Genomic DNA, 26,761 nt, shown 5'->3' with positions numbered 1-26,761 from the left:
TGGTCGGGCAATTAGTACCCTTATCCAGGAATGCAAGAGGTGTTGGTTCACTCTGGACACATGGTCTAATTAGAACTGTTATTTGGAGGCGACTGCTAAGGTCATTTGGGTGGATGGAAACCTGATATTGGCAAGATTAAATTTTGCCAAAAAAAGAATAATAAGGACCTTAAGTGGCAACATAAATTCTAAGAGACAGCCTGCAGGAGCCTTTGCTACGTAGCCCCCCTTACCGTATGAAATAGATGTGGGACACATGTGGAGTTGATGAGTGGGCTACAGGATTCTGGTAGGTAGATTGGATTTTGGGGTGTGTTGTGAAATCCAAATGGGACAAGTGTGGATCCAGCATAGAGATTTGGTATCTCAGGAGATCACATGAATTCCTCCCAGGATTCCTTCAAAGCGGGTGTGTGAGTCCAATCCTCTTGCTCTTGCTGGGTACACACATTGTACATTACACTTCTCTTCCTCAAAGATTTTCTGAAAGTAGTGCATAGGTCTATCCCGACAATTTAACCCATCTACAAAGATTGATCCATTTTGTTCATGAAATTAAATCTCTAAATATCCTTTCCCTATTATGTGCACCACTGCTCCAAAAGCATTAGTTTCAAACTCCATTTAACCCAGTTCCTATACCTATTTATCATAGTTCTCGTTCACCACCTAGTCCAATTATTAAAAGATACACCAAAACACTTCAACTGTTTCTTGGGCTTCAAAACCCACTTTATGTGTAAGGGTTCATCAAGCATTAGAGGTCCCCTGGACTTGAATTTGGAGCACCTCAAAAAATATTATGTATTTCAAAAATTTGGTAAGCATCATCGGTTCAATTATTAATTTAATTCAGCAGAAATGAAAACAATTTATTCTCTATTAATTTATAAATCATTGGAAACAATAAGGTATGAAACTGAAAGGAACTGTCCATGACTCCTAACCCAGTTCACCATTTTTTAACAATTCAGATAGTTTTCACTTTATTACTGTCTCCTTTCACTATATAGCACTACAGAATAAACTGTTATACTCCTCTGGTAGTACATGTAGACCCTCACAGCAGACTCAAGAGAAGTGTGATCATTAAAAGTTCGCAAGTGAAAACTCACCATGAGGATCGGTGTCAATATATCATTGAAGTGTGTATTCACAGATGATGACGCCAGTTAAGTCTTTCTCTCATTAACTTATCTATTTAAATTATCTCCAATCTCAAGAGTACATAAATTCTTTCTTTCAAAAATTAAATAAGACTTTATTTTAATTGTTACAGATCTCATGGTGAAGCAAAACAATTTTGGAATTTTAAAGCCACATATTATTTACATGCCTACCTGTTTCATTTGCTCCCAAATCATTTTGATGGTCCCTTTTAAAAGTTAATGCATTACAGATCTTCTCTGAGCTTGGCAGGAGCTCACAGAAAGAAAAGAAATTGGTCTTCAGCAATCAACGAAAATAAGATGACAGCCAATTAATTTTTCGAGCCATAAACTTCCACTTGGGGATAGATAAAGTATGTATGTACCAGGAGTTCACTATTAGGCAGCACTAGGTAAAGCTAGAAATTCAACAGTGATATTTCCTTGAGAGAGTAGTCACAGAAGTCTATTCATGGAAACACCCTTAACATTTCTCTACAACTTCATCATTAAGAAACCATTCTCTGTAACCTGGAGGAAAATGTCTTTTTCGTTGATGAAACCGCTTACATTCACACATTTTAGGCATTAAAGAAAAATGATGCTCGTAGTATGAAGAAAATTCTTGATGGATTAAAAAGCTATCTCACAAACACCTAATTCAGATTTGAACCTCATCTATAGCACCATATTTTTTTACAGCAAATCAGATGATAATCACACTCAAAAACCTCAAGTTCTTTGTGCAAACAATACAATGATGTCAACCCCTAAATGACAATTATATCATACTTAAAATGCTCCACGATACCTAATTATGAAAACAAATAGTCATGATGCATGACACCAAATACTGGCATACAAGTGGATTTGAAGCAGATAATTAGAGATCTCCAATGTAACTAATTATGAAAACAAATAGCCATGATGCATGATGCCAATATTGGCATAGAAGTGGATTTGAAGCAGACAATTGGAGACAGTAAATTTTCACAAAAATATAAAATGAATTGAATTTAGTGATTTAATACAAGAGTATATTTGAGCATGATATTGTTGAATGATGGAGATCATGTCTCTCTGTTCAGTATATGCAGATATGTTCTTAATGTACGTTATTGCCTTTCAATTTCTAGGGTATCCCCTCAATTCTGTCAGGAAAGGAGTATAAGTATCTGATAGAGAAGCTTTTGAGTCAAACATCAAATAAAATGCATTTTGAAAGAAATTCCCTAACCATCACTTATAGGATGGTGAACACACTTGCTTACAAAGAGTGACAACATTTTCATTCCAAAGTCCTTTACACCACTTCATTAGCTTGAATGTAGTTTATTACTTCTATCTCAAGCTGTTCGTCTTCTAAAATTGCCATAGATGAACTTTCTTTTCTTAAACGCTTTGAGTACAGCTCCCAGGCAGTTTCCCAGCACCTTTTATTGATTTTTAGTGCATCGACAAGGCACTCTGCTTCAGGGAACAATTCTGCAAGGAACCTATAAAAAATTTAAAAAATGAATCAGTCAGAATTCATGGGTACTGCACTGATACCATTTACAGATTTGCATTAACTGCTTGCCGATGCCAATTTGTGAGAGGGGAAGAAATTAAATCAGGCATGTAGCATTTGCCTGCATTGGCTTGAGAAGGCTATAGTTCAAATATGACATCATGCAGCAGAACTCTTATTTGAAGTATGCTGCAAATGAAAAAAGTGACTTTCATCACTGTGCAAGTTTTTGTAAAAGGAAAGGACAAGTAATAACAAATTAGGCTTAATTGTACTATTAATGCATTAAAACATTACCATGAGGTGAAACTCATTTCCATCGCATTAACCTGCAGATTGCAGTAAGAACCCTGTCAACCCAATACACTAATTAATTAATCACCAGTTCACTAACAATTAATGAGGGATATCCAGCAGCCATGCAGTACATGGCAAATAATATTATGTTCAGCATTCACCCCTTTCAGCCAACCACGATAGAGCACCTTGCTCACAGCAAACGCTGCCTCCTCTCTTAGCTGCACAGAAGAACAGTGAAATTCCGTACAGTCTCCAGGAATGAACTTAAATCTTTGATCATGCACACGGCAGATATGAGAGTGAGTCCAAAGACAGGAATCCAAACACCAATTGGAGTCGGAGGGGAAATATTTCCTAAACCAGTTTTTTTATTTGTAGGCAATTATCAACAGGGAATAGAATTGGTGTTAGCCCACTGTATTAGGCTACAAGTTGAAGGCCTTTCTCTCGGCAGGTTAATACCTATACTACTCCTCTTTGATTATTGCATAAAACAATGGAAAACCACTTTCACGGATTTTTATCCTTTCAAATTTAATTGGAATTTGGATTTCCTTGACATTGAATGTATTTACTGAATTTAATTAATAGCTATACTTTATTATTACACAAAAGAGAAGTCAACATGCTCTCCCTTTATTTAAATGGCCAATGATCCCAGCATCAGATTTACATGATTCAATGTACATAATATATTCCCTAAAAAATTATTTAATGTTTCCAGCCAAGTATTCAATCATCATAAAATTGCTTTCAAGCCAGTTTTTTCCCAAGGCAGACTTCATTCTACCATAGCATCCTCTCCGTTGTCAGACATAAATATTTATGGACTTCATGGAAATAAACATGGATTCAAGTTTGAAGCTCCATGCCAAAATTCTCTTGTGTTTACTCTGTTTATAATGATCACTCACTCACACTTTCATTCTGAGGGATTGTTTGGATAGGTGAGGGAAGAGCTCACCCAAGATTAATTCACATACCCTACATTAGGCTCCATAAATATATATAAGACCCTCACATTAATCAGTTCAAGAAGACTGCTCATAAACCAAATTCCAAAAGAGTACAAAACCACTATGCTTAGTTAAAAATGTGTTTGGTTTAAAAAAATTGGCATATAATTAAACAACTGATAACATTCTGTGCAAGTGAAAATAAAGTGGCAAAATTTGAAATTTAATGACTGCAAGCCTATGTGGCCTATGTGGAATCATTGTAAAACTGTATGTATTGCCTTATGTAAACTGATAATGATGATAATGTTTATCATACTAATTAAAATGATCCATTCACATTAATCACTGCACGTCATTTACAATAATGCTTACAGCTGAAAAGAGAATGATTTTCTGCTGCCATTAACTGCACTAAAGTATTTCTACCGCGGAGGAAACACTTTTTCAGAATATTAAAAGATTAAACTTTTTCTTATGGATAAAGTTTGGAAAAAAATAATGCCACAGAGGTGCAAATGTCTGAAGTTTCCCTCGTTCAAATATGTAATGGAAGGCTAAATTCATACTCACGTAAACAATGGATGGACAATATCATTGAGGAACTGAAGCTGCAGAAAAGGTATGCACGCTTTCTCTCTATCCATCATCTCTGAAGGCCGATTTCCCATTGCCTTCTCCAAATCCCCTTGTGAAAAAAACTCCATGTATATCAACTCCTGAGGAGTAAAACACTTCAAATGAAAAACAAGACTGTTAAGAAAGTGAAATATGGTTCTCAAACTTTTAAATAAGGAATAATGACACAGCATGTATTAAAAGTACTAAAAAAAAAGCCTCTACGACATGTAAAGGTGCACAAATGTAAATGCTACCAAGCAACCTCATTGGAATAGAAAAAAGGGGAGGGCATAAAAATTGTTAGTACGATTGTAGCAACCAAGCCAGCTGAATTAAATATGTAGAAAATACATGGTTGCCATGTTTATGCTCCCTCGAAAACGATACTGTATCTGACACACAGGGGCATTGGCATTGCATATCACATACCTCTTAAAAGAGTGTGTTTCCATGGAATGCAAGAATATTCTACATACATGCAATCACCTGTGCAAGCTAGGTAGTTAAAAATGCATACATATCTTTGAAATGTACATTTGAGAACATTAACAACAATTTTCCATTCATAGTAATTAAATCTTTCTTAGTACTTCTCAGTCATGGCTCATCAAGCAAATGGAGAACAACTTCACCTATAATTCGAGAGTATTAATATGAGCGTCCATTTTCACATAATTTTCAATCATCATCATTAGTCAACTGTCGTAAGATTGGTATTATAAAAACACAGCAAAATTGCTCCACAAGTACTTATAGCCACATAGCAAATTAACCACGCTCTGCCAAAGCTAGGACTGCCTCCCTAAGCTAGGCTAGTATATATGTAGTTAATCTGTCAAGAGTCTAGGCCTTGGAAGGTTAACACACTCTCTCAGCCTTCTTGTAGATGAATGATAAGTCAATTAAAAAACCACTTTTGGAGACATTTTTCCAATTGTAATTGGCATTCAGATATTGCTTTCCACCTTAGAAATGGACCAAATTTGTCACCTGGAAGGGCAGTGGCAGATTTAGGGGTTATGACCCCTCCCCAAATCATACCAAATTTTTCTTACCTTAATATGTAGCCCTCTATCCTTCTATATCTTAAGGCTTAACACGATAGGCACAAAGTGTGAATCTTTGCCGAGAGATAAGACCTACCATCAGGAGAACCTCAGGGCCTTAGAATAGTAACTATGTCCCACATTTCCCAAAATCCACTATCCCCCACCCATGTGGGTGGGGATGGGCTAGGTGGTGAACCGCCCAAGAATGGTGGGGGTCCGAACAAAATTGCCATTTCATCTTGTGTAAATTGGATACTCAAGGGGGGCTACAGTCCACCGTCGCCCCTCTCTGAATCTGCCGCTGATTAAACCTATCCCAATGCAGGGAAATGAGTGCATAAATAATGCACATTCAATGTACCTAAAATGCACAGAGAAAAATGTGTGTTCACAATGTACATATAATGTACCTTTAAGGTGGGGACAAAAATGTGCTTTCAATGCGCATTTTCTATGTGCACTTAATACAGAAATGAATGCACATTAAAAGCGCAAATAATGCACTGTGGCTCTGCTTGGGATAAGTCCTCAGTCCACTCCTCTAACGTTTGTTTCCCTCCCCTCCGTAGCCCCCAACAAGCCTTTGGCACCCCAGGTAATTGCTCGCTTAGGTTTCATGTTACCAAGGCCATAAATCCTTCAAAATAAAATATCAAGTTACAGGAGAACAATAGAAACGTGTTTCACCCTTTCTGACCTTCTTCAGCCAACCTTCTTCAAAGTCCCAGTTTCTAGAGGCCAAAAAAAATGAGTCGCCTATTGGGCCCAAAAGTGTCTAACCATGACTTTCAGCAAATGATGAGGTATGTATCTTGATTGGATTAAAATATTCGTATTGTGCACAAAATTCAAAAGATAATGACTCAAATCACAGTATATTTTGGACATTTTAAAAGCATTTAAGCATGTAAGTATGTACATAGTTTCCAAGTGAAAAATGGAAGTGGAATGGGGAGTAGGAATGGATTGAGCCCGGAGTTCTATAGCCAGAAAAAATTTCACTGAAGTCAAGTAAAAGTTTCAAGTTAACTGAAAACAATAGTACTAATTGGTTTCATTCGAATAGCTTCCCCCTCTCCTCCTGACCATCTCCCCTCTTTTCACGTGGCCTGCATTCCTGGTCCTCAATTTTTGAAACACCCTGATAGCATTAGTCACATATATGTACCGTGCTCTTCTGTGACAACCAATTAATTTCCACGGTTAGTGTTTTACCTCCATATGGTTTCAAGAATAGGAATGCGCACCAAATATAAAAAAGAACGAGTCCAAATAGGACGCATTACAGACATAATTTAACTTTATTAATCATGGTTCCGTCACTTTTATTTATCGATTTATCAATGAATCACAAGTTCCTATATTAGACTGCACCCAAAAACTGATGAAAAGCTTTTACTACGACAGCATAATTTTGCTTGAATAAGCATAATTGTAATAATATAATTACCACTGATATATCCAACGATGAAAGTAATAAGGATTACACACAATAATTAGAAAAGTAGGTATGTGCACTTTATGTACGTTGTATTTTACACGTTAGTACACATATAATTGTGCATCTTATATTTTTGATTATCTTCCATATACATGACAGTTTCAAAATTAACAGAGGGCAAATTTAAACATAAGTTCCCAATCAATTTAGTAAAAATAAGACATTTTTCAGATTCAGCGCACATAAATAAACGGTACTCCATCAGCAGAACTTGAAAAACATGATAGAATCATAAAAATGCAGGCCTGCGTTAATAGTACATATTAGACCCAAATAAGACGAGAGAGAGACTGGAAACTCAAACCACACTAATCACTTAGCTCGCACGTTTCTACCTAGAAATAAAAAACCTTCATTACCTTACAAGCTCCTCCCTTACTCCCGTCCGTATTCTCCCCAAATCCTCGCTGCTAGGAAGACAGAGATCCCAAACACCCAGACAACACTCTCCATCCCCACCACAGCCCCTCGCCCTCCCCCCATGCTTTCGCAGCCCCCCTTCCTCTCGCTGATCGGACGAGTCCTTCTAGTCCCCCCAACTCGCCGCTGGCAAAACCCTCTGACGGATCATGTTTTTGTCATTTTCTCATTTTTTTACTACTCTACACATGCATATTTCTTGGTTTTAAAAGTCGCATTGGACTAATAACTTGTCTAGAATTCTTTCGTTCTGACTTTTGTTTGCAAAAAATAATGTATTCAATTAATTACAACATGTAAAACTTACAATTCCCAATTAATGTCAATTTAGACACAATAGAGAGAAAAAATGCAGTGACTGTTATATATTAGCGAAGGTTTCACTCAATATAGTATCATACTCATCATATACATATATGTACTACAATTAGAAAAATCGTTTCACAGGGCAATCACCTTCCCTTTAAACTGTTCAATTTTATCTGTTAAGAATAACAATGAAATTTTAGGCACAAAAAATGCATAAAAACTTGGCATTTTAAAAATTTCTACACAGGACCCTCTCTCCCATTCCATTCTCCCCAGACAAAGGTCTTGACCACTCCCCCCCCAAAATTTAATGCAGAATCCACTCTTGGGGGAGGGTTTAAACTCCGACTGTACCCCCATTGCCTACTGAGACACATTAAAACATGAATGGAGACTTTAGTTAACGTGCAAGAAAGATTCTTGAGATTGAGTGCAAGGATCATTCATATTTATTGAAAAATAATTTCTACAGTGGAATGGCTCAGTACTCACCGCTATCTTTTTAGAAATACTCCACGTTTTTGTTTGATCACTCAAGTCGCAGCAGGTCATCAAAAGGGAGAGTAATAACCCCCGGTGATGCTCATTACTGCTGTCGTAGCCATCTTCAGTCAACTTTTTCTGTTCATTGAAAATCCTCAAATGTTGTGCTAAATCAGTGGCTGCAAATTCAGAAGTTTGAAGATTAGAAATGGTAGCCAGGGGTGGATGACTTATATATATATATATCCATTATCACTCTCAATCATTTTTCAAACTGACCAAGTATCAAATGCCTCAAGAGATCTAAACATTTCTTGTACTCAGCCTGTTGTAAACTCTCAAAAATATTGCATCCTTCAGTGTTGAGAATGCACATTGCTTGAGAGAAATGGTGCCTCTGAAAATAGAAGATATAAACCAAATTAGCCTAAAAACCTTATCATGTAAAAAATGGATTGTCAAAAAACACTTCATACTGAGGAAGAAAAGAAATATGGATATTTTTCAGAAGATTGCACATACTGGGAAATATGCCACCTGAGTAGCATAATAGCAAAAATTAATGAATTAGATTTTTCGAATCTTGTTTGAAAAACATCAACAACAACAATTCTAATTACTCCTTTAAAAGGTGAAGTCTGTGAGCTAAAACTAACAGTGGAAATAAATCCACCTGTAATATGAATAAATTAAACCCCTTAGGCTTGCCTGAGCAATACATGAGTTGACATATTCAAAAGGTTTTTAGCATACATTACAGGGTCTGTCCATTAAGCAAGGCAAATATATTTATGAAATGCTTCAATTGATAGTATCACAGGAAAATTTGCTGGGTTGGATGGGGAAATGCTTCGGTTATACAATGCTGATAATTTTCATATGATGCTGGCTCAAGATGTGTCTTCTTAATTCATTATTTCAGGGCACCCCTATTGTTGCGTTGCATTCAATGTAGGACTCACTCAAATGAAAGTAAGCCATGAATTTATGTGAAAACTATTTAAATAATACTGAAATCTGTGCAATGGTTGAAGAAGCTTACAGGGACTCTACTATTATGGATTCTTGAGTTTTTACATATTTTAATATCTATCACATAAATGCAGCAATAGATTAAATATAAGATGATTATTGGCCTGATGCTTTTTTCGTCAGAAATACAAAAGCTGAAATATAGGCCCGCTGCAGTAGCAGGGTTAAAAATAATTCCTGCAGATTGAAAAGAATGGTCATCATCAGGATTGGCATGTTTAGGAATTTTTTGGATGGGTTTTTTGGGAAGGTATTACTGAGAGCACTGCCATAAATTTAGTCTCTTATATAAAAATTACAAAGCAAGTGGCCTAATGAACCTAAAAAAATATTTTCTAAGATTTCGGCAACTTTCTCATTTGAGGTTCTTTGGAATAAAGTTTTCATTTCCAAAGTGGTTGGGTTTTCAATGCTCCTTTTGTCCCCCTAGGCTTGGACGTACACTCAGCGAGGAGGGAGGAGCTGTCCCCTCTTACAATAGCTGTCATAAATTTTTGAACAACTTTTAATACACAAATGTAATTTTCTTAGAGTTTTGGCAACATCTGCCTTTTCCTTTCAGAAATGTCACAACCTGGATTTGCCCCTCATTCCAACTTATGATCTTGGATATGCCCTGGCCGCTTGTAGATCACACTGGGGTACCATAGCACCCACTGTAGACATGTGTATGGTCATCAGCAAGAGAAAAGAGATCTATGACACTTGGATGGTCCACAAAGGCAATGCTCGAAAGCCACACGGCTCTGCTCATTATAGAATTCTTGGACGACTTTGCAACACGACTTTGCATCCCCAGTTCAGTCTGGACTTTGCCAGGTAGCTCGCACTTCCTCGCTCTTCACAACTGCTCACAAAGGAAGCGATTTCGAGACTGTTGAAGCAATCCACACCTCTTAAGAGGATTCAGAAAAAGTATTTCAAGATGCATACACTCTGCATGGCAAAGCCATTGAAAAAAGTATTTAGGAGCTCAAGGGAATTACATTGAAGATTTTTAAATTTTGCTACATTCAAATATTTCAAATGCATTTTTCTAAAAAAAATTTTCCCAACTTATTGAAGAGACCCAGTAAAACAATTTTTGAAAGATTTCTAATTGTTCACTCAAAATTTCAAGTCATTATTTCTATGATGTGAGGAAGACTACAGGCATAAAAATCTCAATCAGAGAGAGCATATCATTCATTGCCATATCTTTTCATTGCGATTCATTACAATAGTGCCAAAGACTAAGAATACCTACAAACCATAGACCTGGACGTCTACAGTCTCCAAAAATAGATGATGGGAAGTAGACAACCCGATTAGCCTTTAGCTCTGACCATGTCCTTAGAACATCAATTGCATGATTTTAGATGAAATGATTTTTCTCCCAATTATTAGCAAAGTCAGAAATAGTAATGCATAATTTTGTTCCATGCTCAGATTTTTCTACCATGCTAAAAATACATGAAAGCTAAAATGCATATTAAGCATAAAAAAGCTATCAGAGAATATTTAAGTTATTTTTCAAATTCTTCCCAAATGTGATAAAGTTAAGTATGATGTAGTGATTTCTTACATTTTTCCCCGACAATCAATTTTTCATTTCCACATCATTAGATAGTATGTAGCAGCAAAAGAATTTCTCGAAAGAGTACATTACACTCTTATCTGGAGAGCAAAATGCAATAAACAGAGGAATGACTGCACAGTAACATTCTGATCAGAAACAAAGGGTAAATATAATTTCACTTGATCAAGCAAAGGGGCCATCGGAATGGCATCTTTACAAAGTAAAACACAGTATGACATATTTATCACTTCTACCTCACACAAGGAGAAAAAAATAAATACAGGACATGAAATAGATTTACAATTGGGGATAAGCATATCACATAAACAAAATAGTGCATCACTAGCGACACCTAGACATTGTAAATATGCAAAGAATGTCCTTGGACCTGATCAAATGATGAAAGTACAGTTGTAAATGACCTCTAATAGCCATTCAACCAAGTAAAATTCAAAAATTGCTTTCGGAAAGTAACTATTTTCCCTTGAGACTCAGCAGCCAGGTCCACTCTCAGCCAATGGATAGACTATAACAACATGGGATGCCCACTGCTGTGGTCTCCCAAAAATGCGAGAAATCCCAAGAAACAAGGTGTAGAGGAGCAAATAAAGTGCTTAAATTCCACATGGAAACCCTTTTCAACCCTTAATTAGCAGCAGATAACTGTGAGAGTGTAGAAGACAAAATAGAAACTGACCAATAGCACTATGAGCTTTATGGAGGGACTTGGATTGACTATAAAGTACCTATAAACTTGACAATTGTGTGTGAGCATTGGGGCAGAATACGTGGATCTTGGGCCAGTGCTTTGATCGTTCTGGGCTCCCCTCAATTCATCTGGGGTGCATAACTCCGAAGATGCACCTGAAAGGGTGGTTTGTAGAATTTCGAGCACCATACACGTCTTTTAGACAAGAGGGCGGATCATCCAGTGGGATTTGTAAAGAATTAACTAAACATAGCCTCCAATGAAATCTGCTTTGTGAAAAATTTCACAACGATATAAAATTCGGAGAGGTAATGCCAGAAAGTAGCGAAAATATTACCAAAATGCATACTCAAGATAAACAAATCACATACATCAAATTCAATAAGCACTTCCAATGAAATTCACCCACCTAATACAAATAAGCTGGCAAAGAACCAATCGACTCTAACCCTACAAAATATGACATTTACTTTGTCGTAGTTTATTGTTGAAGCGTAAAAAACAAACTTGCTGAAATCAACCATATATACTTCAGATTTGTAAATGATTATGTCAGCAGTTATAACTGACAATGAAACAGAAAGTGTATGTTGTGCAATTTAGCTGTGAAACAAAAAGGAGTACGTTTACAAGTTTACTCTTTGTACAGACCACCAAACTTTGCTGATGAAGCTGTCATGTGTATACTGAAAATTCAAACAGCATTCATGAGTGGGGGCAAGGGGGGGGACTCGAATAAAGTGGAGTTACATTCACTTTGAACCTATCGTGAGTTATGCATGCATGAAATATTTATGGCAGAGCCCTGAAGAAGCTACAACTCGTCAAGCATGTTGTGGGAAGATTTTTGGATGAAAATGTGAGAGAGAGGTGAATATTTCACACTCGTCCAGCCACACCTTGAATACAAAGTGAACATAACCTGAACGAGTGGCAGAAAGAATTAATTCACAAACTTAATAAAATACTAAAGAAAGCTATGCGATTCATCATAGAGTGTTATAGGTTTACAGAAAGTGCTACATAGATGTAAAACAAAATAGGCTGGGAGCCACTAGAATCTTGGAGGTTGCACACTAGGCTTAGATTGCTTGGGAAATTGAGAGCATGTCTTTCAAAGAAACACAGGGAGCATCATATGGAAACCCCACTTTATTTCCAGATCTGACAGAAATGAAAAGTTAAGAGAGATATTTTGCCAAATGGATAGAATGCATGAGAATTTGCGTTCCCTCAAAAAATGAGGGGCAACAATAAATGCTGGGGGTAATGTCGTTAGAGTATTTCCTTTTCAATTGTTACACCCCCTGCTGCATTCCTATTAACGCAGCTTGCAGGGTAGTATTTGGAAGTAGATATTAATACAATGGTGTAGTACATAAAGACATTGCAAATATGTTTCAGAGTTTATAGCCGTAAACATCATCAAAAAAATATTTCTTTCGCGAAATTGCAGGGGTGGATGTGTTTTGATATATGTATACATATATGGTAAAGCATATGCTCATATATCATATACATATATGATTCTTGTTTTGGAAATTCATGCAAACAGGCCAAATTGCACATAAATTTAAAACTCTCATTATTTCCTTTTCAAAAATGTTGCTCAAATTCATTCTCTATGTTAGAAATAGAGTTATGGAGATTTATCTATAGATGCTCGAACTTCTCACTAAATGTGCCAAATTTGTTTTAAAAATCAGATAAATGTTACTTTTAAGTGCTGTGATCACCTATGACCCTATTTTCTCTTTTAAGGGCCGGAGTTGAGGATACAATTAGACTCGAGTGACCTGACCCTTGGATTCACATCCAGCAGATAACTTTCAGAGTGAAGATCGAAAGGAGGAAAAGAAGAATGAGTGGAGATGAAAACAAAAGACAAAAAAGTATCCGACACCAAGATGAAGGTGTAAATGTAAGCATAATAAATAGCAATGAATAGAATCCAGAGAGGATAATGAACACAAGCATGGTAGCAGAGAATCATGGGAAGCACGGATGGTAAGAGGCAAAGATGAGAGACAACAGAGAGGAATAAACAGCACAAAAACTTTGGCACAAGCAGTTCTTATGGCAAAGGCAGTACAATTCATCTGCATCCGATTGATTACCTGACTCCTCATGGTCAACTAGGCACCAATAACGATTAGAAAATATGTATTTGTGTCATCACGATTAAACACCAACCCACATGGCTCCATGGAGTGCCATACAAATTAGAAACAATAAAATTAATAAATATAATTGATGAAACTTGGAATCAAAATTTAAACTCATTAATACACATCAATTGATAATTATAAGCAAAATTAATAAGTTCAAGCAAATAAACGAAGAAGGCAAGAAAAGGAATTCAAATATTCACCTCCATAACTGATCCTTCTGAACTATAAAGTCCAGCCAACACAGAGTCTGACGCCAGTTGGAAAGAATTTGTCGTTCCACGATGATCAAGGTCATGACACATGCAAGCTACAATGAAAACCAGCCCTTCCAACTCACTGCAATCAAAAATATAATATATATTCCAGAATATTTCTTCCAAACATGAGAAGTAAACACAGTAAATACCAACTGGCAAGAGATATGATTTGTGATTCACAGGAGTGCAGCTCTTGGAGCAAAGGATGAAGTATGAGGTAAGTAAGCAGTGCATTAATTGCGACAAGCATTACAAATTCGGTTCAGAGGTTTTTAAGAATACCTATTCACAGTTTTGATTCAAATATTACAATTTACAATAGAGTAAAAAAAATTAGTCGAATAATAGATGCCATTTCACCCGCCACACATTTAAATGGGTTTAGAAAAATTGCCACTGAAAGTGTTGGCGATAGAGCTATCCTAACTTCAGAGGGAAATAAACTGCAATTAAAAGTTTAAACTGAAATATATATTCACGGTCGTCAGACACATTGGATTAACCACTTTTCAATGAAAGCAAATACATAATTACAAATATTGAGAATAAATGGATCACTCTCCACTCATGATTCAAACATTTGCAAATTTAAATAAGTTAAAGATTGTAGCACTTTTCCACAAAATTTTTTTCTGCATACAATGCGTTTTGGCTCAGTGAGCCATCATCTGGTACAAGAGTGCTGAGTACTGAGCCATCATCTGGTCATCTGTCTTGTACCAGATGATGGCTCAGTGAGCCGGAACGCATTTTGCGCAGTAAAAAAAAATTTTGTGGAAAAGTGCTACGATCTTTTGTTTATATAAACATGTCTAACTTCCATCAATTGAAGCCTGAATCTGTTGAACTTATTCGGAACATTTGCAAAGACCAATTACAAAGTGAGATCAAGAAGATTTTGCATTGAAAATTCACATTAAAGCGAGATCAAATATGTTCATCAGAATGGAATCATAAGTGTGCAATAAATCCTACACGTAGCGTAAAATGTACATATATATTTTGTGTACCTGAACATGACAGCTGTGAGCAAGTGTGAACTGAGGTGGGTGGTTAGGATAGCAATGGCACCGAGATAAGGGTGTGAGGGCATCATGATTAAATCTTACATGATATCAAAACATTAAATTAAATCGTTTAAAAGTATAATTTCAAATAACATTATTCCTAATACAGCTGTTTCATTAGAATAAAAGCTTCTTTAGGAACTAAACTTCAATGGGAACAGACATGGAATTATGCATGAGATTTTGTTAAAAAAATTGGTGCTAACAACACATTCCAAATTTAAAAGGAAAATTCCCACGCTTTCCTCAGCTTTCATATAAATCCCCTTCATCCAATCCCATAATAATGCATAGGAATTTAGAATGGAAATCGATATTTGAATACACAGACTGAATCACCCAAGCAATAAAGTTTGTAATCATAACATTAAAAATTTCCAGAAGAAATGAAGCACATTCCACCAACATTTTGCCAGGAAAGGAAATATGGATCAGATTCGACAAATACAGGAAAAGTCCACTATTTGCCAACGGCTATTATTTATTAATATACAGGAGTGATATATGTAATTCAATAATGAATATGATCATAATAAAAACTACACAAGAAGTCATGAGAAGCATTCATTACTCACGTAATGTGGCCTTTTTCCATCAAATGGAGATTTTTCAAGAGAAGATACGCAAAATGAGCTACTGAAAATGCATGCATCCAGTTGTGATATGGAGGGTCCCTGTAGCCTCTTTGAACATACAAAATAAACCTGGAAATAAAATGGCAGCATAAGAAAACATATGAAAAATATGTTCACAAATGCTTGGAATAAAACTTCAAAGAGCATTTCGATGGCGAAGTTCTAACGACACGTTACACCTCAAATTGGCCGGTTTGAGACAGGTGTCTTAAACAAAGTGCAATAACATTAAAAAAATGAAATACAAGCATAAAACAACTCTTTGTTTGCAAATGAGTGCTTCTTTTTCAGTTTTATGAACTTGTGGTTTTTAATTTCAGTGTAAAATTAAAAAAATTATAGTTCTTTTGCTCTCCTGAAAATTTGCTATTTTTGAGATATGTGTTTTTAGAACTTAGCTATCGATATGTGCTCTAATTTCAGAGCGAATACTTAAACCAAGGCGTATCATTTACGGCACAAATGTCACTTGTAAGCAAAAATGGACAGGGTATCATAAACCAAGTGGTCTTGAGGATACCTACTTATTCGATTTATAAGCATTGCCAAGAAAATATTTCATCATCTTTTGCACAATAAGAGCAATGTACGTATTCACAGAATCAAAGCAGAATGATTTTGCAACTTTGATCTTTGTATTAGCAAGATTAAACATTGGAAAATATTTTTATGCTTTGAAATCAAGTTGTCCAGCATGATTTTTGGACTGTGTGAGTTAAGCAAGTAAGGCATGCATTTAATTATTTATCTATCCTCCTAGGTAACAATTCCTTTCCTCTATGATTTCATATACATAGATCTTGTACCAGCTCTTGCAACTAACATTGCTTTTTCTAACAATAATATCAAGGCTATATAGCCTATTGCCATTTAGAGCAATAAAAGATGAGGTGCACCAGCTGCAATCAAGTAGCCTATTGAATTTCATCAACATAACCTCTTTTCCATTGAAAAATCTCCTCAAATCATCTTCTCACTACATCTAATAATCCATTGATCATTACATAAAACATCATCAAATCCACACAAATAATGGCTCTCTGATGAAAATTCAGTCACAAATCAAAAGCTTCCACACTTCTCTTTCATCGATACAATCCTAAGGTAAGCTACCCTATAATGCATCACCTTTTCCTCAGCTGAGTTTGAACAGAAAGGCAAGAGATAATATATGCACAACCAATAACTCTCCCATTCCTAACTACAAGTATCACCACCGCAGATGATCTAACCAAAAAGTACTCGTTAATGCCTTGAAAGTACTTGCACTATTCAACTCTCCTCCACTATGTTCACCAAGTTTTTCAATTGTTGACTCTCGAAGAGCGTGGAAAGTAAAAAGATTATCTCTTTTTTGGAGAGGCCTCCTTAAATGCAAAGAAGAATCAACATTCTCAACCCTAGCAAATGAAGGACTTTGCAGAGTGAACTCTCATCACAGGCCAATCCTGTCGAAAGAACTCACACCATTCCCTCACTTTCTAGTCACTCATTTGAGTTAAGAGCCAGAGAGACACGGACATTTTTGAGAAGGTGGCAAATACTGCAGCTTTTTGTCTTTAAATTAAGAGTTACTAGCTAAATATAAAATGGTTCTTTTCTTGTAAACCCATTTTCCAATCTTTCTGAATCCACAATTAGTTTTCATTCACAGGTAAGAGAGTACGACCCAAAAATGGAATCACACCATGCACTTTGCATCCCTCATTAAAAACCACATTCCTATGGTACATCTGGTGGATATACAATATAAATATGGTATAAGTATTTTCCCCTACCTCCCTCACTTATCTGGACAAAGTTTTGGCACAATTTGCTCCAAAAAGGAAAACGAAGCACCCTTAACCCAACCACAACTTTCCCATCCCTTGAATCAAACCACTCCAGGTGATAGCAAAATTCAAAAGCGATTAAGGAAAATGGGATTTAAAAACAAATTCCTCATTGATATACACAGAATATAAATTGATTAATAACTAATATACACTGAATGGATACTTAATCATTCTCTAGCATTCATAACACTATGAGATGAACACTTTTGAGATCCAAATTTCATGGCAAATTTTTAATTTGTCCTGCAAACACTTTGCAAGGTCTTTGCTGATCACTGATGTTTCCTAGACCATCTATTGGGAACCACTGGTTAAAATTTACGTGTAAAAAGAAGGTATAAAAACGAAGCCAGGAATGAATAGTGAAATTACGGAGAGAAGTAAATGCTCCACCTTACAGCCTGGGAAATTGGCATTGCTTTGTTTTGTTTTGGGCCGGAGAGTTCTGAAATTATTCCAGGAGAAATTGATGATAACTTAGGGCTTTTACAAATTTAGCAAGTAGAGCATTTGGTTGGAAATGACGCTGTTGCATTTCAAGCCTGGAATTCTGCTGGAAGTGGTAAAAAAATATTGAGTATTGTGAATTTTTAAAACTTCAATAATTATTAATATAATACAAATAAAAACAGACAAAAATGTACTTTTTTCTAATAGCAAAATAATTACTTTGTAGGTAAATAGCTGGCTTTTCACAATGCATAACTGCATTCATCTAATCAAGCTTGGGAATAAAAAAACTGTCAGGAAAAATACAGCTAAGAGTAGGCAAATTGAGAAACTATATCATTAAGGGATGAGGGCATTAAAATCCAGCCCAGCAAAATAGGAAATGATAGAAGAGAATAGACAAATGAGCTTACCATCAACAAACATAACTTTAACACTAATGCCATTCACCACTATCACCAAATCATAAAGGTAAGACTGCAGAAGGATATCAAAATGCAAGTGATACGTACAATTACTCAATGAAAATATGTACCTTAAGGTATTCACATTTTCTCTCGGATTCAGACATGCCCCCTAACATCCCAAATAAGAGTTGATGCAAGAGCAGAGCAGAAGAGATTTTCATCAAATTTATATTCAGTCATATCAGGTGAGGCTTGATGGAACAGCATATTCAATATTGAAAATCAATACCTTTTTCATGACATTCTTACTAATATTTACCCAATAATGACAAGGACCACACATTTCAACATCACATGTGACCAAGGGGTCACTGAAGCATTTAATCTAGTTTTTTTCTTCACTATGGGTTAACCCCTTAACTGGGGAGAGCGACTATAGTCGCAAGCGGTCTCCGCTCCCCATGTGGGGAGCGCGACTATAGTCGCGCATGCCGTCGCGTCGCAATGTTATGCGGAGAAGGCATGAATATTCATTCTTTATGCATCATTGCATGTTTTTTGCTTTGTCAGAGGTTCTATACCAATATATTTTAAGTATATTGCCATTTTTGTGCAATAGCTTTACTATAAATTTTTTTTCGAAAACGGCATCTCCGGATATCGGTGGATTTGCTCCCCACCAGGTGAAAGATAAGGAAATTTCTGCCCCCAACCAAGGGGTTAACTACAGCTAACATTAATTAGCTCGTCATTACAAGATAGAATGAAAATGGTAATAGAAGTCGCTAATTTCTTCATAATCTGAGTTAGAATCTACAAATCATAATCCTGGATGAATGCCCTGATGGTGAGGAGTAAGTGTTGTAATATATTTGGACTTGTGAATTGCATTGTATGGTACATCCCTGTTTATAATGGAGTTGGCTTAAGATCTGAGCTGCATTTGTGCAGACCTCTTAAAGTTCCGCTCTATATTGTTTGACCACCTCCAAAAAAGTATGCGTCCACCCCCAGTGTGCCGTCATTACCTACCTGTACCTTACTTGCTTACAAAACATTTTATACAATAACAACATGAACATGTGCCAATACTTTTCAAACTGATTCCTCATCTGGAAATAATACTGACTCAATATGCCATGGAATTCGCTTCTCGATTGGTTGTCCAGAATGGATTCATATCAAGCAAGTATTGCAAATTAGTAAACAGAACCATAGAATTAGTACAACTTTCCATAATTCCCCATAGAATTTCTTGAAGTACATGATCATTCTTTCCAAAATCCTAAAATCCTTACAAAAAAACCTTCGATGTCCCTTTACACTCCACACTTTTTCATTCGAATTCCCAGGTGCGACTGGCTATGTCCGACAGAAGGAATAAAAGTGAGGGACGAAACTGCTCTTAATCATTCTACTCACCAAAAAATGCACCTTTAACACAAGAGAGCATCACTGAACTCAACACTCTAGTCCTACTCCAGCTGAACACCACATTCTATTTGGATGAATAGTCACAATCACACAAAAGAATTAATACAGCCATCCCTTCAAGCGTTGAGGGATAGGAGAAGACCTCCCCTGCACCCACCAATACACCTCAGCGCCTAAACCAGAGCCAAAACTAATTGGCACATCTTCAACACCATCACTTCACGAAGCATGCATAGTCATCATTTCTTTTAAGAATCACTGCAGCACTTGGAAGCCTGCTCCTCATAAACAAATATTAAAGGGCTACTATCTCTAATGATAAAAGTACCACTATCACACCACTCTCCGCGACGATGAACTGACACTGGCACGATTAGGGGCAAACAACCACTGAAGGCACACACACTGCGACATAATAAGTCTCTGCCTTTAAGGAGACAGTTTTCATGCGCTTAGCTCACCTACCACTTCACTAGCAAACAGCAAAATTTATAAATTAATCATTCAGGAACTACCTCGGTCACATCGCCTTGATCACAACGAAATTATTTACCTGGCCAGGGTTTCTCTCTTAATTCTCCATCTTTGGACCAATCCCAAGTCATCCAGCATGTAGAGCACTGTTTGGGCAGTATTGGATTCCTTCAAAGACCTCGGTGAAAACTTGAAATCAGCAAATTCTGGGCCAGGCACAGGTAACATGTTACTGATAAGTTTTTTTGTATCCTCATTACTGACCTAAAAATGAATGCACATAAGATTAATCAACAGAGACTTGAAGTAGAGTACGATGAAAATAAATTACATGTGCACAGCAAAAGACAAAAAGAGGTCAGAACTGAATAATTTCTTCAAATTGAGGAACAGAGATACGGTGAGAAGGAGAAAGGCATGGATAGGGTATATCTTAAGGAGGAGTTCTTTGCAAGCCAGTTGTACGTGAGGAACATTGAATTAAGGCAAGGGAAGAAAAGAGAAAGGAATGATAGAAGACATGATGGGAGGAAGACAATGGCACAAGGGGATGAGAATGTAGAGGGCAGAGAAGCTAGGAGAGCCAGCTGACGCCTGCCCAGGGACAACTGTGCTAAGAGGAAGATACAAATGATTAGGTACCTTCATGTGGTACATCATCAATTCGTTCGAAAGTTTACTCCTTGACTGGGCATCCTGAACCTTCTTCAGCATTAGGCTATGTGCTATGCTTATGGCACAATAAACACTGAAGGCCAATGCAATTTCCTCATCAAATGATGTAAAGTGCACCCCATTAATTTTGTTGCACAATTGAGCCACACCGATGACCTGCTTCTCATTTTTAATTGGAATGCAGAGTATGTTCCTTAAAATAGAGAGAAAGCCACAATAGGTATAAGGCTATTGAGTTCTTCTATTATGGGGTACTTATCTCACAAAAACTTAGAACATATTCATCCACAGTCACAAAAATGAAATAAACCCAACAGTCACTTGAGCAGGAATTGAACAATCCCATCATACTGAATACGGGCACCTATGCATGAATCGAAGAGAATTTATCTTTGAGGCCAAACAGATAACTAAATTTGATCTTTATAACCACACATGTGCCAAACCATAACAAGAAACACAAATATTTTAAAGAAACTTTAATTTATGTATGCATTTAAGAAATCATCCACAAAAATATAAGTACAATTGCAACTCATAACAGATATTGCCCTCCAGCAACTTGATCACTATAAGTAAAATTAAAATCAATAAGATTTCCAAGCTAACCTGGTCTTGAAACCAGTGTTTTCATCGATGCCTTTGTAGAAGAGAGGATGTGCGTAGGCATCATGAATGTTCAGGAGCTCACCAGTCATTGCCACATGTCCAGCAATCCCTTGAGTTTTTGCAATCCTTACCTCCGGTGCATTCTATAAATAAATGGTATTCCTTTAAGGAATGAAAGAAATAAGTAGAATTCATATGAAATACGTCATCTTGAAACTTACAAAAATAAAAATAAATTAAAATCTAGAAGGAGATTGAAACAAAAGATGCCTCTTCAATGGGAAGGAAACCAATTGAAGAGAGAGTATTGGAGGAATCATTGGAAACAAATTGATAGCCAACATAATGCATAATGAAATGTAAAAGAAAATACTGCATTGAAGATGAAAATCTTTCCAAATAATATCAAAGACCATGAAGTAACCATAAATTTGTGAATTCAAATGAGACAATTCAAAAAGAGACACGCACATGAGTAATTATGGAAATGAAATTGAGGAGGAGGAGAAACTCATGCAGGAGTATACTAACTTCATTGCCTGGCTCGGCAGGGATGCCATCAAACACCTCGGCAACTAATTCATCCCGCTCCTCATCCAACAGAAAAAGGGAACACCGCTCCGCTTGCGTCAGCTTCCTCGCCTCCATCATGATCTCTCTGAGAAGGTCCGATATATCACCTGCAAACAGAAAAATTGCCATTCAAATTGAATAGTCATGTAAGTATCCCAACAGAAACTTGGAGAAGAAAATGTTGAAAAATCAATTCCGTACTTGCAGTGGAAAGATAAAAATAAATAACACGGTCAGAAATGAAAAAGTACTTATATCATGTAAAATTGGGCAACAGAGATACAGTAAAATGGAAAAAAAAACATGGCAAGGGCATAGCTATATAAAGAAGGAATTGTTTGCAAGCCAGACTCGTTGAAGGAGAAAAGTGAGGAAGGGGAATTAAAAGGAATGGAATAATACGACAGTGTGAGTAACGGGAGGACAGCAGACTAATGGGTGTAGTGCACGGCTGCTGACCAGTGGGATCCAAGTGAAGCCTTGAGACATTCCAAAACAAAGATCCTTGAAGTTGAAGGTAGCCCAGGGAAAGAAACTGAATCCCCCCCTGTGGAAATTTTTGGGATATGTGAGAACTTATACACTTGTGGTTTCGTTTGGGATGAGCTCTTCCCCACCTTTCCAAATCAACCTTTGAATCATGTAACTAACAGAGTGACCTATCACTCCCTTGCCCTATCACCTATGTTAAAATAGGAAGATAATGAATAACTAGTATCTACTTAATAATCTACATAGATGTGATATGAAATTTCAATTCAATTATAATTAAGGATGTCAACATGGGATTTGATAGGTACCCATCAAATTCATTGGAGCCAACTTTATTTTATCCATTAAAAGTAAAAAAAAATCAACAGACATCTCGGGATAGGATGTTTCAGACACAATAAAATATGTTCAGGGTATGAAGATTTGAAGATAAGACCAAAGATCCCAAGATTTTACCATTCAAAATTTTCAATAATATCAATGATAGACTTTTATAGTTCCTGAAACGAAAATATTAAAAGGAATAAATCAATTACGAAGCTAACTTTGACCATCGCCTTTTGGCCGTCCATTGCACTTGAAAAAAATAGTCTTTGTGCTACTTGGCAATGATTTTATTGCCCAACTAGTTTCGACACTTCGCTAACAAGGGACCTTGAAAATGGCACTTAAGTGTTCAAAAGGTTATGAAACAAGACTGCCAAACACAACAAAGTCCATTTTTGCAAGAGGAATAAATCAAAGGTAAATTTGTTCTTTCTAACAGCCACACGGTGTTACAGGGTGAGTCACCATACCTTTCACATCCATTTCAATATGGAATGTTGACTGAACCTGTTGCTCTTCATAAAGCCCTAGATTACGAGGACATCAAATGAATCAATGATTACTATTTCAGTGATTCTTCAGTTATGTATATACAGTGGTTCAGGTGCAAAGAGAAAAGTTCACAGTTGAACAATCAGTCTACTCCAGGGTGTGGTAGACATACCAAGTAACACTGAATTTCATCCCATACTGATTTTGGTTTTAATCTTAAATTAATCTTCAACCCACTTCATTTTATCATGAACACCAAGGAATGCTTGCCAACTTAAAAATCATCATCATACGCCAAAAATTGTTACGTGGTTTGACACAGCTCTCCATTCTGGTTAGAATTAACAACTTAAAAATATAAGAGGCCAAATGAAGTGCAATTATTGCAAATGCCTTTCAAGCACACACACACACATAAAACTGAAATATACTCACTCAAATGGGTAAACAAGTTTCTCGCTACAGTTAGGAGAGATTGGCATTGGATTCGTAATCTCCTTTCCTCTTCATAAGCTAAAGTGTTCAAAATGATTCCTAATGTGTGCCTGAAAGCAAAAGAAAAATCCAATCTCAGTTCTTTCCCATGGTCTACTTTTGATCCTCACCCATCACACGTAAGGGACACTTACTCAAAACACTCTCGGATAGTTGCTATGAACCGAAACACAGAACCTTCTGCTTCTTCAACAAAATTCACAATATAAGCAATGATGGCAACTTGTTCTACGTTAGCATGATTAATAGGAACTGCCACAAATGTCTCAGGCATGAAATCCAACAAAGTTCGAATTTCCTCCTTATCACTTTCCTCCAACTCATGCAGATGAACTACAGTGTTTTTCACCAGAGGAATGCCCACAGCATGGTCTTTTGCCTGAAAAATAATAATGGAAATGGTTTACACGTTTCAACTAAGATACAATTTGTCAAAATGTAAAGGCACATCCACACAGAAAATTTGATAGTGAAAGCTGATGCCCAACGGCTTTTACCAATATATTAAAGGACTTTGTACAATAAATTTGCAATTAATGGATATGCAGTCAGGCCAACAATGTCAAACCTTGAATGCTGCATACTAAAGTACAACATGGCAACTAGTAGGAATCACAAATAAATTAAGGGAAAAGCATTGACCGAGTGATTCTCTAAATGTTCAAGACAATGGAATGGTCATATGAGGACTACAATAAAATTCTAAACACCACTAATTCTAAAACAACTACCTTGTAATCAATTAGCAAAAATGAATATCAAAACATACCGTAAACCGCTTCTCTTCTTCCAATACTTTGTCTCCTAGTACTTGAATTAATAACTCTTCTGTTTCAGATAACACTGCAGCCAGAAAAGCTAATTGGGACCCTGTTTCCTGTATTAACTAGAAAGGTCAAGGATCAAGTTAGAGTCAAAGTCATTACGACAAACAAATATATCCATGAAGGGTTTGAGGTCAGGCATAACTTACATAGTTATTAACTTTAATTTGGAGTTCAGCACTACTTTTATCGTTTAAAGTAGAGCATAACCGAAGGAGATTGGTTTCGCCTTGCGCCATTGTGTCTGTATTTTATGGGAGCATAGAAGATAGGAATTTAGAAATAGCTCTCAGGGTGGAGACATTTTGGAGTCAAACTGCATGATGGAGTTCTTGTATGTGATACATGCATTTGAAACAATGACCTAGAACGAAAATATTTATTTATAAACAAAATATATCATAAGTTATGGCAGCAGTTTCACTTCATTGTTAGCAGTTTGTGAATATAGAATGGGTATGCTATTAATCAATTGCAATGCGAGTAAACTTTTTAAAATGCTGATTACTAAACAGTAACTATATAATGTAATGGAATACAAAACAATTAAGTTATTTTAGACATATTAGTTTCATTGAAAGCTTCTCTTATCATTAAAAACGAACGAATGGGTGCAAATTTGGATATGAAAGAGTCCCACCGCGACACATCGCGGAAAAACACCAGTTGTACTCACCGCCTCTCAGAGGGGTTTTCCCTACGTCACTGCTCGAGTGCTTTCCCCTACGATCTCCTCGATTGACTACCTACGGTGACGATTTGGACCGACATTCACTTTACCTATATAGTCATTTGTTTACACTACACAACCACTGGTTTATTCATGCTGATACCTGTACACCACAATGGGCAAAAAATAAAGAAACACACAAGCGACGCGCATCAGGTACTCCTCTTCTCTCGACTTCAAGCAGACGACTGAGCTGTAACGACTGTAACGTTGCGCGCGGCGTGGACGAAAGATAGTAGTGGGGGGCTGGCCAATGGCAATCGATCCACGGCGTCTCTCCATTACGCAACTGGAGGTGGTAGCTCCAAATTTGAGTCGATGCGCAGTGCGATAAGACTAAAAATGCCCTCTTAAATAATAAAAAAGAAGCATCTATGGGGTACGATGGCATTCAAAAAGTAGCGTGGAAGTAAAATAAATGGAGTCAAAAATTACTCCGCAATTTTCTCGCTATTACAGGGATAAATTGAGCATTCCTCATTATTTTTTAAACTTATTGTTCGACCCGACGCACTTAGCAAAGATAGCAAAAATACACTTATGTGATCTCATTCAGTGAATTATACATAATTTGCAGGCGGTAATTGTGAGAGAGAGTCACTACGGATTAAAAGGATTTTTACCCGAAAACAGGCGTTCTTGCGCAATTTTATGTCGCGAACAAGAGGAAATGGAAATTAGGGCCTTTCATTCAATGAAGACACTTTTGGAAAATGCTGAAAAATAATAGATAAATCAGTGGCGTAACAATTGGGGGGACGAGGGGATAGATGCGCCCCCCCTAAAAGCCTCAGGGAAATAAAATATTTAAAACCATTGTCTAGTTTGGACATATAATGACTGCATCTGCTTAAAGTTAAATTTTTATTGCCAAAATGATGTAGAATGTTTTTCCAGGCATGCCATTTTTTTATTTCCCTCCTCTTAAGTCAAACCCCTTCCTTCCTTCGAGCCTGTACAGGTACAGCCTGAGCCATGCTTCGAATTCACGTTAGCTTCAGGGATTGTTGGCCATATTCCTTTACCGAAGCCTTGCCGTCGCCGTAACTTTTGATTAAAGACTAATTCTGACCGTTTATTATTATTATATCTGAAAGTTAATTCAGCATACAACTAAATTTTTTTGCCAACTCAGCTTGCTCGATGCCGCCAGAAGATATAAATTTGTGTAATTTCATGAAATATGGTCGTTAATAACTCATAATGTATTTTCACCTT

General features: G+C 36.6%; 1 protein-coding gene across 2 annotated transcripts; it reads right to left on the bottom strand.

Moving 5' to 3' along the window:
- Positions 1–830: 830 nt before the first annotated feature.
- Positions 831–25,746, bottom strand: LOC124158049 (cGMP-dependent 3',5'-cyclic phosphodiesterase-like). Of its 2 annotated transcripts, XM_046533214.1 has the most exons (16): positions 25,490–25,746; positions 24,963–25,177; positions 24,759–24,875; positions 24,124–24,368; positions 23,930–24,039; positions 22,142–22,290; positions 21,611–21,753; positions 20,969–21,194; positions 20,406–20,590; positions 15,667–15,795; positions 13,968–14,103; positions 13,714–13,731; positions 8,577–8,694; positions 8,307–8,476; positions 4,488–4,633; positions 831–2,644 (listed from the first exon to the last, which is right to left on the bottom strand). In XM_046533214.1, the coding sequence occupies exons 2-16, from the start codon at positions 25,050–25,052 to the stop codon at positions 2,452–2,454; spliced, it is 2,175 nt and encodes a 724-aa protein (XP_046389170.1). In that variant the 5' UTR covers positions 25,053–25,177; positions 25,490–25,746; the 3' UTR covers positions 831–2,451. The 2 variants fall into 2 exon arrangements, with proteins under 2 accessions (XP_046389170.1, XP_046389171.1); XM_046533215.1 differs by lacking the exon at positions 13,714–13,731.
- Positions 25,747–26,761: the final 1,015 nt, after the last annotated feature.

The sequence above is a fragment of the Ischnura elegans genome, chromosome 4 (assembly GCF_921293095.1).
Source record: "Ischnura elegans chromosome 4, ioIscEleg1.1, whole genome shotgun sequence".
Taxonomy (NCBI): Eukaryota; Metazoa; Arthropoda; class Insecta; order Odonata; family Coenagrionidae; genus Ischnura; species Ischnura elegans.
Note: the sequence above shows the minus strand (reverse complement) of the source record. Positions and strands in the feature narration are given on the sequence as shown.

Coding starts and splice junctions, on each gene's coding strand:
- LOC124158049 (XM_046533214.1), bottom strand. CDS start 25,052: ATGGCGCAAGGCGAAACCAATCTCCTTCGGTTATGCTCTACTTTAAAC. Junction 24,369..24,758: donor AAGAAGAGAAGCGGTTTACG/GTATGTTTTGAT, acceptor ATTATTTTTCAG/GCAAAAGACCATGCTGTGGG. Junction 24,040..24,123: donor ACTATCCGAGAGTGTTTTGA/GTAAGTGTCCCT, acceptor TTTTGCTTTCAG/GCACACATTAGGAATCATTT.